The sequence below is a fragment of the Sceloporus occidentalis genome, unplaced genomic scaffold (assembly GCF_023333645.1).
Source record: "Sceloporus occidentalis isolate IW3139 unplaced genomic scaffold, rSceOcc1.0.p SCAF_7, whole genome shotgun sequence".
NCBI lineage: Eukaryota > Metazoa > Chordata > Lepidosauria > Squamata > Phrynosomatidae > Sceloporus > Sceloporus occidentalis.
The window spans coordinates 27,499,424-27,513,835 of NW_028316987.1; the positions used below are offsets into that span (position 1 = coordinate 27,499,424).

At 41.6% G+C, this 14,412-nt stretch overlaps 1 protein-coding gene across 1 annotated transcript in view; it reads right to left on the reverse strand.

Annotated features, from left to right (window-relative positions):
• Window positions 1–14,412, reverse strand: part of LOC149309448 (uncharacterized) — a 58,947-nt gene that overhangs the window by 18,476 nt on the left and 26,059 nt on the right. Inside the window, exons 6-9 of the mRNA XM_089532481.1 lie at window positions 12,142–12,240; window positions 8,413–8,549; window positions 7,340–7,459; window positions 4,819–4,849 (exon numbers count right to left, since the gene is read on the reverse strand). Of these exons, the coding sequence (XP_089388607.1) occupies window positions 4,819–4,849; window positions 7,340–7,459; window positions 8,413–8,549; window positions 12,142–12,240 (387 nt within the window). The remainder of the gene's footprint in view (window positions 1–4,818; window positions 4,850–7,339; window positions 7,460–8,412; window positions 8,550–12,141; window positions 12,241–14,412) is intronic.

Genomic DNA, 14,412 nt, shown 5'->3' on the forward strand with positions numbered 1-14,412 from the left:
ATCTCAGGTCGAGGATCGGTCTTATGCCCCCATCAGCCTTAGGCACCGTGAAGTATCTGGAGAAGAAACATCTAGGGGCCTCATCAGAGTCAATGGGCGAGATAGCGCCCTTGGACAAAAGAGTGCATACTTCATCAAGAAGGGTGTCTGAGGAGGAGGTGGAAACAACAGCTCCAGTTGGAGGGAGCTCTTCGAACTCGAGGGCATATCCCCTACAGACAATGTCTAAAACCCAAGAGTCGGAGGTGACAGAGGCCCAGGTGTTATAGAAGGGCCTAAGTCTATCAAGGAAAGCGGAGGGCAGGACGAAGGAGCACGCAGGAACCCTTCAGGACCTCTTCTTTCCCTGGTTGGAATCCTGATGTCAGAATCAGTCCCATGAATTCAGTTATAATGATAGCCCCTACAAATATAAGTGGGGTGATTAAAGTTAGTTTAGGTGGTTAGTATACAGTCGAGTAGTTCAGCTGGTTATTATATCTATATATGTATTCCTTTATATTCATATTACTTTTACATATTAACAGTTCATATTACTGTTCTGCCTATTGTTGGGGGTTGGTCAGTGGTTAGTGTATTAGAGTTGGTGTTAGCTTCTTAGAAGGGGCCCTATTAAAGGTACTGGAATGTTACCATAGATCAGGGGTAGGCAACCTTTTTGAGCCGGGGGCCGGGTTGCTGTCCCTCAGACAACTGGGGGGCCGAAGCCAAAAAATAAATAGTTAAATAATTTTTTAAAATTAAATAAATAAATAAACCGAGACTGATGTAGGGCAAAATTTTCAAATGGAGGACACTTTTATAAAAATGGAGGACACACGAAAAATTTGCTGCTTTTTTTAAAAAAAATGTTAAGATAAATGCATGTTTCTGAGGCTTCTATAGACAATTGCCCCACCATGCTCCCTTGCGCGAGAGGCCAAAAGCCCTGGCGGCAATCGGCGGCAGGACTGAACTGGGGCCGGTCCCAAGGCCTTGCCAGGCTGCATCCGGCTCGTGGGCCGCAGGTTGCCTACCCCTGCCATAGATTGTTACTATATTGTATATTGTGGCTTGAAAAAGACTGGGTTGTTATGGCGACCTGGCTAGGTGGGTGTGGTCTGGGGAACTAGCTGGGTAGAAGAAGGAGGGAGTAGCCAAGACCCAACCGGGCCTCCCTAGTGGGGGGTTGGGCGGCACAGCCGGGCAGGCAGTGCAGCCAGAAACAGTGGCCACTCCAAGGAAAAAACGCGATCCTAGCCAGACACTTGGAGCGGCAGAACCTACTGCGGTGAGGGGTGGGGTGCCCCTATACTTTGTGAAGGTAAAACTGGGCTACCCAGACAAAGGGACCTCCAGTGAATTCCTGGCTGCCCTAAATTCAGGCTGCACTAGATGCTTAATCAGCCAGAAATTGGTACAGACTCTTGAAATAGCCCAGGAGCCTCTAGAGGAGGCTATACCATTTTACCAAATGGACGGCTCTCTGATGGGAGAGGGACCCACAGCAAAACAACTGAGCGGTTGTGTCTGAAAATTGCTGATCACTGGGAACAGATACAATTTGTGATTGGCCCCACACACGTATGTGGTTTGGTGCTTGGCATAGACTGGCTAGAGTTCCACAACCCAGAGATTAATTGGAAGACCAAGCAGGTGACCTTTACTGACCCTGGGTGTAAGCATCACGTCAGCGACAATCCTGGGTCAGACCCTGCCAAAAATAGAGTTATGTTGGTGCATTTAAAGAGGCCTCACCATAGAATGGGACAAGCCACCGTAATGCAGCAAGCATCTTTCCCTCCATGCTATCAGAACTTAAAAGAGGTTTTCAAGGAAAAAGAATGTGACCTGTTGCCCCCTCATAGAGACACTGATTGTGCTATTGAGATAAACCCAGGAACCAGCCCACTAACCCCTAAGATATATCCAATGACTCCCAGAGAGATGAGCACACTGAAGGAATTTATTGAAAAGAATTTGGCAAGAGGCTTTATTCGACCCTTCAGCTCCCCTTTTGGCACGCCTGTTTTTCAGGGAGAAAAAAGATAGCTCACTTAGGCTGGTGACTGATTACAAGAACCTGAACGCAATTAGCACCTGCAGTAAATAGCCCCTTGCCGCTGATGAAGGACATGTTGAGCCGCCTGGCAACAGGCAAGATATTCACCAAGCTAGATTTGAGAGATGCTTACTTCCGAGTGAGGATTAAGGAGGGGGATGAATACAAGACTGCATTCCACTGCCCCTTAGGATCTTTTGAGTACTTGGTCCTCCCTTTTGGATTATCAGGAGGCCCAGCTTGTTTTATGAAGCTGATACATGAAGTGTTGCATGACCTGTTGTTTGACGGAGTGCTGGTTTATTTAGATGACATTTTGATCTACTCAGCAGTCTTGGAACGGCACATTTTGATAGCGAGGAAGGTCCTGACTAGGTTGTTGAAACACAAACTGTATGTGAAGCTGTCCAAGTGCGACTTCCACACCAACAATTTAGACCTCCTGGGGTACTGTGTGTCCACCCAGGGGCTCCAGATGGACCCCCACAAGGTCCAGGATGTAATGAATTGGCCCGCACCCAACACTAGAAAACAAGTTCAAAGATTTCTGGGGTTTGCCAACTTTTATAGACAGTTTATCCCCAACTTTGCCAAGGTGGCTCTGCCAATCATGGACTTGCTCAAGACCAGAGAGAGCGGCCAGAATCACGGACTTGCTCAAGACCAGAGAGAGCGGCCAGGGAGGGTCGGAAGCACCTAAACTGGTTAAACCCTCGACCAAAATTAAATGGACTGCAGAGTGCCAGGAGGCCTTTGTAAAGCTAAAGCGTTTATTCAGCACAGAACTCATACTCAAACATCCAGACCCTGAACAACCATTTGTGGTGCAGGTGGACGCTTCCGATCAGGCCGTGGGGGCTGTGTTGTTACAAAAGGATTCAGAGGGTATACTCAGGCCTTGAGCATATTTATCCAAAAAGTTTGAGTCGACCCAAGAACTGTGGCCTTGCTGGGAACGGGAAGCCTTCGCCATTAAATGGACTTTAGAATCGAGACAGTTCCTGGAAGGGGCAGCATACCCCTTCGAGGTGTGGACCGATCACTGAAATTTAGAAGCCTTGCAAACGCCAAGGCGTCTGAGCCCCAAGCAAAGACATTGGGCTAAAGACTTTTATAAATATAACTTTGTTATCAAATTCATCCCAGGAAGGAAAAATGTGTTAGCTGATGCCTTGTCTAGAATGCACCTGCCGGGTGAGAGGGAAGAACCAGAGTTGCAGACCTTGTTCACACCTCAACAGCTGAGCCTGGGGGTGACCACGCGTAGTCAAGCCAAGAAGGAGAAGGAAGGCCAGGTCCGGCAGTTAGATCCATTGTTGCAAGAAATTGTTCAAGCGTACACTGAAGATGGGGAATTACAAGAGCTGGAACCCAAATTACAAATTACTAGTCAAGGAATCTGGTGCAAAGAAGGGAAAACCTATGTTCCTGCACCATTAAGGCCCAAGGTGTTGTCCCTGTGCCATGATGTTAAGGCAGCTAGACATTGGGGTTTTGTCAAAACCTGGCACACCCTCTGTGCCAAGTTTTGGTGGAAGGGGTTGAGAAAAGATGTGGAAAGCTATGTGCAGAGCTGTGTCACTTGTGCCCGGGCCAAATCACTGACTGGGAAGCCCAGCAGGCTTTTACATCCTTTGGAGACTCCCAGCCAACCTTGAAAACACATAGCTATGGATTATATCACAGATCTGTCCGAAAACAGAGGCAGGGACGTGAGGTGAGTCGCCTCCCACATCCGAGGGGATGTCCCTCTTTTTGGAGGAGGATTTAGAGCCCATGTCCTTTAGGGAGCTCACCTACTTGGCCGAACTCTTGTCGGAGCCTGAGTCCTTGGTTCTAGCCTTATCCTTTTCTGAGGACTTCGGCTTCGAACCGGCTCCATCGGTTGCCTGCCTTTTCGAAGGCTTGTCGGCGGTGACACTTGGCTCAGTGGTGGAGCTCTGGGCCATGGTGGCACTAGGCTTGGTCTTGGAGCCCTGGACCACAGAACTGGCAGCGGCTGACGTCGATTCCAAAGCCGCAGGTGCTGAACCCAGCCGGTCGGTATCCTGAGGCTTGAGGATCCCTTAGTAGATGGCCGTAATCAATCGGGAGTCCCGGTTCTTTCTAGCCTGAGGGGTCAAGGACTTGCACAAGGCACCAGCTTTGGAGTTGTGATTTTTGCCAAGGCAGAGAAGACAGGAAGAGTGGTGATCCTGTACGGGGATCTTACCACTGCAGACGTCACATTTTTTGAATGGTGCCAGAGACATCATTAAGCCAAATCAAATCCAAAGAGAAGTCAAAGACGCACCAAATGGTCAACAATACACTGGGGGGGGGGGGGGGGGCAGCAGAAGAATGGTCATAAACGGGCCGAGTCAAAGTCCAGTAAACAAGATCAACTAACACAGAGCGAAGTTCCCCAAGCAGCTAACGCAGCGGAAAGAAGGAACTGGGGAAAGAACAGGAACGCAAGGGGCTTATAAGGGATGGGCAGAGCTACCGCCAAAAAGTTGCATAACTTTGCCCAGTGATTCTAGAAGTTTTCCGAGCAGCACTGCGCAGGCGCAGTACAACCCATTTGTATAATTCGCAGAGACCACGAAGAAGAATGATGGATTACAAGATTCTAACAAAAAAGAAAGGAGATCCTTTCTTCTCTCTCCTGCTTCAAAGGAACCCAAGAATACTTCATATTTTGTAATGGCTCACAGTGGTTCTGTATGAATGTAATTTGGAAACTCATGCTGTTTTAAGTTAATATACTGTATTAACTATACAGAATTCTTACTTACAAGGTTTGCTGGGTCTCTCAAAACCTTCACGCTAGAAAACAAGATGAGACATGATCAGATTAAGTTTAATTATGGAAAGACGAATTTGTGACCCAAAATATTGTTTAAAAATACAGCACAAAAGAGAAAGGCTCTGGGAAAAAACCAGTTTTGTTATCTGGAACTTCTTTTTTCAGGAAGTTTTCTAACTAGAAAGCAGGGCCAAAACTAACAAAATGAATTTCAACAAGTAGTAATGTATTATACTTAGGCAGAAAACAATGAAATGCACAAGTATAGAATGGTTGACACCTAGCTTGACAACAGTACATATGAAAGAGATTTAGGAGTCTTAGGTCCAAAATATACCAGAAATAATCCACTTTGAAACCGCTTTAACTGCCCTGGCTCAATGCTAGGGAATTCTGGGAACTGTAGTTTTGTGAGACATTTAGCCTTCTCTGTCAGAGACATCTGGTGCTACAATAATAGTAGTACCACTCTATTCTGCTTTGCTCAAGCCTCACCTGGAGTACTATGTCCAGTTCTGGACACCACAATTCAAGGAGGACACTGACAAGCTGAAACATGTACAGAGGAGGGTGACCAAAATGGTGAAATGACAGGAAACCTTGCCACTGTCCTATGAGGGATGGCTTAGGGAGCTAGATATGTTTAGCAGGGAGAGGAGAAAGTTAAGACTAGACATAACACCCATGTTTAAATGTTTAAAAGAGCGTCAGATTGAAGATGCATGCATGCTTTCTACTGCTCCAGAGACTAGTGTGCAGAGCAATGGTTTTAAACAACAGAAGGGATTCCACCAAAACACTAGGAAGAAACTCCTGATGACAAGAGCTGTTCAACAGTGCAATGCACTGCTGTGGAATGTGAAGAAGATTTTTAAACAGAGGGTGGACAGTCATCTGTTGGGACTGCTTTGACTGAGTCTTTTTCCATGGCAGGGGGTTCAACTGGATGGCCCTTGTGATCTCTTCCAACTCACTAGATACTATGATTCTACACTGGACTAAGCCACAACGGCTTTAACCTATAGAAGTACTCTAGTCTGAGGGCAAATTAACTCTTCTTCATCTCAATTTGCTGTCTGAATCAAACAGATCCCTTTAAAGTTCCAACTGGAAATAAATTATCTGATGTCAAAATGAAGTGTTAACAAGAAAGAACAAATGCTACTGCTAGAACATTACAAAAATATAATCTCACAAAATCACTGGGTATAATGGTCCACATTTCTAAAAGTATATCTATTTAAGGATAAGCAATCTGTGATGTGACTGGGAAAACATATAATCCACCATTTAAGAAATAGATATTGGTCTACCAGGACCCCTGGAAGACAGAACAGAAGGTAATGTCCCTGACTCTAATATCAAGATGAAATACTGGGCTCATAGCAAATAATGGAAGAGGCCCGATGTACCCAATAGCCTAAAGATTGTTGGCACTGTCCTTCTGGACAATGTTGAAAAGCTGTACAAACAAACAAACAACTTCATTTATATATTGCTTCATACTGAATACAGTGTCTAAGCAGTTTACAACTGTAAGCTAATTGTCCCCAACAATCTGGGTACTCATTTTAGCGACCTTGGAAAGACTGAGTCGAGCTTGAGCCCTTTTGCTGGCATTGAACTTGCAACCTTATGGTTTTGAGTGAGTGGCTGAAGTACAGGCATTTAACCACTGCGCCACCAGTGAGCTCTTATAACAAAACAGAGTCAACATGAGATGAAATAAATCCTTTAGGACATACTCCTTTTAACTTCAAAAAGGATAAACAGGACTTCCTCTCTCTTTGTAAGTTAAAATATTGAAGATAGATGACCCACCACAGGATAAATTACCCTATAATTGTTGAGGAACCAAAAGTATGAAGTGGCTCAAGATTAATGTTTTAGTATACTGTGTATCCTTCACATTTGCTGGGGTTAGGGGCACAGGACCCCTGTGAGAGTGAAAAAACCACAAATAACACTTTTTTTTTACCTGAGCGAACCCCTCTATAGAAATCTCTAGGTCCTCCAGGGCAATCCTATGGTCAAGATCTGCCAGATGTTGACCATGAAATTGCACTGGGGGAACCTACAAATGCCTAGAGGCGTGTTCTCTAGGTCCTCTAGCATGACTTTGGCAGAGGCTGACAAGGGTCACACTGGATGACCTAGAAATTTCTAGAGAGACTATATTAACCAAATCCATGAATAATCAAAGCTGAAACATCCCACTGCTGTAGGACTGGGAAATAGATACCTTGGAATATGTGCCAGTCTTTAAAACTTCAAAAAAAAAAGTTTTGTTTGTGATCAAAGTCTCTATGACTCTTTGCTCTTATAAACAAACACAGCTACCTCTCTGAAGGTTTTAATTTAAAAAAAAATCAGTGTCTTTGACCACTCATGGTTGAATGGATAGAGAAGGTGACAATGCGAGAGAGAGAGAGAAAGAGAAAGAGCGCACACCAGATATTGGATTACCATTTCTTACAGAGTTACAACAGTATCATCAGTTTAAAGCTCACCTTATACATTTTCAAACCTTCAGTCTTTTCTACTTCTCTTGCTATCCGCCTAAGAAATTGAATTTTTTCTTCTTTACCATCATTTGGGTTCCTTTTTGTTTTGTCTGGATAATGTTTTATCTGCCAAGTAAATGGAAAAAATAATAATAAACAAGTCCAGAATTTTACACTGCTTGACTTTCTGAAAACTATTCTAACCCCAAAGTGTTAAAACAGTTAATAAAAGAAGTAGAGATGGAGGAATTATGATTAAATACCAGTTTAGATACTGTCCTCTCTCCACATTGCGGACAGTCTCATTTTTACACCTATCAGTGTGCTGGATAAGGGGGTTTAAATGAGCTCACTAAGCACACGGTAGATGTATTTCCCCACCAGCTGATCTACCGTGTTTCCCTGAAAATAAGACACTGTCATATTTATTTTAACTCGAAAAGACACATTACGGCTTATTTTCAGGGGAGGTCTTATTTTTATTAAGTATGATACAACAATCTACATTTATTCAAATATAGTTAAGTCGAACATCGTCATAATTCTCCAAACCCACAATTTCTGAATTTCTTACGACTCCGTTTCCTTTAGAACCATTGACCCCAATCTTTCCGCTCCCTTCCCACCTCCTTCCATTCTGTGTCTTATTTTTGGGGCATGGCTTATATTGCACAAATGCTTAGAAATCCTGCTATGGCTTATTTTATGGGTATGTCTTATTCTCGGGGAAACAGAGTAAGTGGTGAAAAGAGTATCTGTGAGAATGGTAAGAGGTATCTATAACAAAGAACAGGCTTTTTATAATTCTTGATTTTATTTGGTTTTTGTACAGCGCCGTGTACATTTACGGCACTTTATAAATAAAGCTAAGAAGAAGAAGAAGAAGAAGAAGAAGAAGAAGAAGAAGAAGAAGAAGAAGAAGAAAGAACACACGCACACTTGAACCCCAGGTTGTAAAAAAGGTCCCATTCCTTCAAAGCAAGAACATAAAGACAAAACTCTGAACATCTAAGAGATGTTTAATTTTGCCCTTTCTAGTGCCAGACTTAAAACACTTTCTGAAACTTGAAAAAACTTACAAGATATATTTTTCTGTGTCTTTGACCAGTGAGATGTTGTATCATTGGTGCCATCTCTGTATTAAACTGACATAGTTGGCATTCATAGAAAGGACTCCTCCTCCCTTTGAATCGGACTTCAACCACATATTCCAAACCTATAAGCACAGAGACAGTAATGCAGACATTTTTTTGTCCAGACAAATAAAATTAGTGTACAGTAGCATTGAACAAAAAATATTTTTATTATTTCTTTATTTTGCCATTCAAAATAAGAGTATGGCACAAGCATGGGACTACAATAATATGGAAAAGGAAGCTATTCAACAGTTACTATTTAGATATAAATACATGGAGTTGGAAAGGCCAAGCACAGAGTCGATATAAGCTAGTTCTCACAGATTACTCCAATTCAGCTTGTAGACTTCATTAGAGATGTCACTTCATTAGAGTTTTCAATAAAAATAGGTAAATACTAATGAATTAATAATTATTCTAAATTCAATTAATCAACAATGGGATTCCTTGTATCTATATCCGCACCCCTCTTCCTTCTTCAGAACTACTCCACCTTCTCAAAATCTCTACTTAGAAAGTCATACATCTGCATTCACAGACAGGCAGGTCCTTGAGAGAGGACACACACTCATTTCATATGCACCAATGCAGAACAGAACTGATCAGGTTATCTCTCATATCAATAAAGAGTTAACATATTAATGTAATATAATTAGGAACTGCATAATTAGAATTCATGATTTAAGCACCTATTTTTACCTATAGTTTTATAAAAAATATGAAGTGATCACATCAGGATGGAGGGAGGCTTTCTCCACCTTTTCACAGCACTGTAATGGCCAATGCGATTTTATCTGATTGCTCTGTGATTAAGCATACCACCTAAGCAGTTATTTTGTAGTGATATACACAATGTTTTCTCAGAATTTTAATACATCTGCTGACTCAAAACTCTTCAGGGCTCCTGTTCAAGCATAACAGAGGTAAATTTGAATTGTTCACATGTACAGTATAGATGGGATATAATTTCCTAATAAGGAGCTAGTCTAACCATCAGAAATTATCTTGGGGGAGGAAAATGCAACAAAATCACTTTTTAAAATTTTAAACCGTGTCTTAAGAAGTATTCCTGGTGTCTCTCCACAAGGGCAGGCACTTCACCTGAGGGTGGTGATTGTAAAGAACTTTGCTCCTATGGCTGCTAAAAACTCTGCCACTGTGCTGGCTGCAGGTTTTTCACCCAGGGCTGTTGGCATTGCTGCAGCCTTGGCATGTCCCCATGGCTCTCAACTTCTTCATCAGGTCCTTCAAACTCAAAAAGAGAAGCAGGGCATGATAGGGAGGGTGAGGCCTAACAGTCTCACTGTCTTTTTCAAAAATGGAAAAATTGTCTTACTGGAATAATCGTAAAGAGCAAAGTACTGCTAGGGCTTCCCCTTCTCCCCTGGAGGAGGTTGAGGGGTAGCCATCCTCATAACCTTCCCGATGACTGCCTGACATAGGCCATGTTACCAGGGTGTGGAGACATGGTGGACTTTCCTGTGCTTTTTGGGTGAGGAACCATGCTGAAATTGCTTGGGGAATCTGACTCTGAAGCTGAAGCCTCTGGTTCAACCATATGTACTACGGGGCACTAGGGCCCAGTCCTCTCCAGGATGCCAAAATGGCACACATCTGACTCAGAAGCCAGGGCCTCTGTATACTCCCATGTGTCTGTGGCATGGGAGAATGGCAAATTAACTGTATGCTTGCACTGGCAAACGTATATTCCCTCAAGGTTTTTTGGCTAAGATCTAGTTCAATGGAGGCCATGTGTGGCTGGCTGCTGAGAGATCTCTGGGAGACAACACCCAGAGCAATCAACAATCCATGAGCTCAGTAGGGGGCTCCTTGTCAGCGAAGGTGGGAGATTGCTGGGACACCTTGAACTTAGCTCCCCCATTCTTCTCTGTGGTCTCTTCCCTGGCCAAATTTGGGTTGGGTGTGGGTGTCACGAGAAGGCAATGGAGTGGAGGGATTTCTCCTCACTCAAGTGATTCCACATCTCCTCCATGGTCATGTTTCCCTCTGATATGGTATCTTGCCCACCCATGGAGGAGGATGTGAAGAGAGGGAAAGATTTCCTCCCAGTCCAGTGATCTTTTCTTCTATCTGTACAAGCCTGGACGTTTGTAGTCACATGCATGGAAAATGTCCAAGGTATGGAACATGTTCAGTGTCCTTAAACTGGGGAGGAGAGGAATTAAGGTAGTGGAAAGAAAACTATCAGAGTGGGGAGAAGGAATAAGACTGACCTTCCTGGGAGTGGTTTCCCCTAGTGGAGACACTAAAAAGGTCTACCTTTCCTGTCTAATGGAGCAAGTGATAGGAGCAACCAATCCAAAGGATGTTCCTTCTTTGCTGGGAAATCACATATATAAGGTTTGTTTTGTTTTAGTTTCCCTACTTCTTTTAACGTTCCCTTAAACCTTTTCATAGATTTTCCCCCAACTATTTTTCTAGTTTCCAAAAATTCTTCCAGCAGAAACAAAATCACATTTGGTTTTGGTTTTGTTTGTTTGTTTTGTCTTTTCTGAGCTTCCATATTTTCAGTACAACACAGATATGCTTTGGAAGACTATGTAGGTCCTTTAAGATGGCGGCAGCTTGATAAGACACTGTTTTTAGAGCTCTTAATTTTAATTTTCTGTAAGGTTTTATCAACTTGTTTAAACTTGAACAGCTGGACTGTTAACTTTGTTTTTGTTTTAAATGCTGCTTAATCCTATTTTTGTCAACCTCCCTTTTACTTTGAGCATTTTATCCTCTAACTTCTGATTGCAATATGAAACCATGGAAACGTCAACGTTCCAAGGCTACTACTGATTCAGGCAACAAACCTAAACAGACAAAGATAGACTCCCTTTTTTACTAATAGGCAAGAGTCTCCAGTACTACAAACTGATTTAGAATTAAACAATAGATATACAATTTTGGATTCCTTGCAGGCTGAAGAACTTACGCCAGGTAATGATAATGGTTGCACAGTGAATGCAGGAATCCCAGCTTTTCCTCCTATTAATGGTGGCAGCTCTGAGAAATGGCCAGCAAAATGTCCTTGGAAGGTTCTTCTGGCAAGGGAGGCGTTTCTAATCTCTAAGACTTTTGAATCGCTGATGACTAATTGTACTTTAGTGAACATTAGGTGAAATGCCTGCCTGGGTTGATACAAATAGTATATGACACTACACACTCCAGCTGTCAACAAACCTGTTGGGCACATATAAGTGCCAATTTCAAAAACATTACTGTAGTTCACAGAACATCAGCAAAGCTTATATACAGCATCTGTGGAGGTGTAATATAAACTGAGAGCTATGAGGCACTACCCAAACGCCTCCTCCAGATGTCTCTATGTTGCAAAGAACATCTTGGCAGAAGAGACTGGTCCAGAACTTCAAGCAACATAGCTGCTGAATTGATTATCAAGAACTTGTTCATTCAATGCTTATCAATTCCTAATTCAATACAGCACAGTATTTGCAACCAAACTTCATTACTACTCTAATATTGAGAAAAAGTCTTCACTGAGAAATCACAGGGGAAATTAGGTTACATGGTGTACTGCTGTTTCAGAGGTATACAAACCTTTCCCACAACCCATTATAATTGGCATTTTGCTATTATTATTATTTTTTAGCTTACAGAGATGATCAAGAAAATAGAGATATTTATTAGATTGAAAAGCCATACCTATAAGAGGTTCTTCTCGATTTGGATCCTTCATGAAATCTTTCAGAGATCTTATATTTTTTGAAAGTGGTTTCTTTACTAAGAAGAAACAAACATATTCTATATGGTAATTAAAAGATTTGTCAAACCTCTGTCTACATAAATGCATGAAAAATGCACAGAACATTATACAGTCGGCACTTCTTATACACTGATTTTTTATACACGGATTCAAGCATACACGGTTTGAAAATGTTCCAAAACAGTATAAATTTACCTTGATTTTCCATTTTTTATAAGGGACACCATTTTGCTATGCCATTATATTTAATGGGACTTGAGTATACACGGATTTTGTTATACACGGGGGATCTTGGAACCAAACCCCAGCGTATAACAAGGGTCCACTGTATTTTAATGAACAATCAGTTGTTTCAGTATGACAGAATGTTTTTTTCTGTTTTTTAATGTTAAGAATTAAATAAAACAGGATTAAGTAAGTTCAGAAGTCTGTGTTTAGCAGGACACCTAGAACTTTTCCCATACTAGTTTACTGTAATTTTACTTCCAGCATGGTGGTTAAAACTGAAAAGTGTACAACTGCAAACTATTTGAATTAACCAATCCATCAGAGGTTAACCGTTAGATTAACTGCAGAACAGAAATGACCAAGAGAGTTTCAACCTGTAACAGGTTCAAGAAGCTCCAAAAAAAGGTAACTAATGAATGAGATGGTCTTTATCACTTTATCATAAATCCAGTAATAAACAGACCTATTAGATTTACACAGGGAGCTGCCATTCGTCTTATCCTCCCCAAGAGGCACTGGTATATTTTATTACCCCATGAATTTACCTAGTAAAATATATATGCTAGAAATCATTACAAATCCTGTAATGAGTGAATTCTGAGAGCAGAATTAGGTACTGTCAGTGTCCTATTGCCCTTAAATTATAACCATGTGTTCTAAACCTATAACAGAGTAATTAGAATCTTCAGGCCTACCACCATTCATGAACTGTTACAATGGGCTTTTTCTGCTGTTCTTGTTGTTAATTGCCATTAGGTCGACTTTGGCTTATAACCACCCTACAAATATGAGATCTCCAAGTCAACAGCACTTGTTTAGGTCTTGCAGATTCAGGAGGGTGACTTTCTTGATTGAGTCTATCCATTTGCAATACGTTTTTTCCATTTTTCCTACTGGCTTCCAGCTTACCAAGCATTATTGTCTTTTCTAGTGAATCATGTCTTCTCATGATATACAACCAAAATACTGTCTCAGTTTAGTCATCTTGGCTTCCAGGAAGAGTTCATACTGGTTTCCTCTATGACTTATCTTTTTAGCAGTCCACAGTATCAGTACAACTCTCCTCCAGCACAACACTTCAAATGAATTGATTTTCTTCCCATCAGCTTTTTTCGCTGTCCAACTTTCACAGCCTTACATAAAAAAGGGGAAAATGATAGCATGGACTACTCTAACTTTACTATTCAATTATATATCTTGTCTAGTTCCTTCATAGCTGCCCTTCTAAATCCTAGTCTTCATCTGATTTCACGATCAAAGTCTCTGTTCAGATTGTCTGAGCCAAGGTATGAAAAATGTTGAATTATTTCAATGTCTTCAATGTCTATTTTAAAGTTATGAAAATCATCAGTGGTCATTCTTTTTGTTTTCTTATTGTTCAACTGTAAATCTGGCTTTGCACTTTCCCCCTTAACTTTCTTCAGTAATCGTTCCATATTTTTGCTATTTTCTGCTAGTATGGTGTCATCTACAGCTCTCAAATTGTTGGTGTGGCTTCCTCCAAGTCTAATCCAGCTGACTCCCCTTGCCAGCTGGAAACTATTCAGTTTCTCCATGTATTCTGTTCTAGACAGTAGCCTTTTGTCTTGAGTACAGGTTATGCATCAGGACAATTCAGTTTCAATTTCTATTATTTCTTGCTCCACATACGGTAAAGTTCTCTGTAGCAGAAATTTTAGCATCACTTAGCTTGTTTACACAGGAGGTTAACAAAACGGTTCAGTGTTTACTTTAATCCCTGGTATACCCCCTTTCTTGAGGACTGGAGTGTATATTGAGTGTTTCCATCTGTGGGCCATTTGTTTTCCATGTTTGTTGACAGATTTTAGTTAGAACTAGAGTAGATTCTGTTTCTATAGAATGAAGCAGATCTTTTCTTGGTGATTTGCTTTATTTATTTCTCTCCCAAGTACAGCTTCCACTGCATTTTCTAAAATTGCAAGTTTATCTTAAAATGGTTTATCCTTGAACGAATCTGTCAT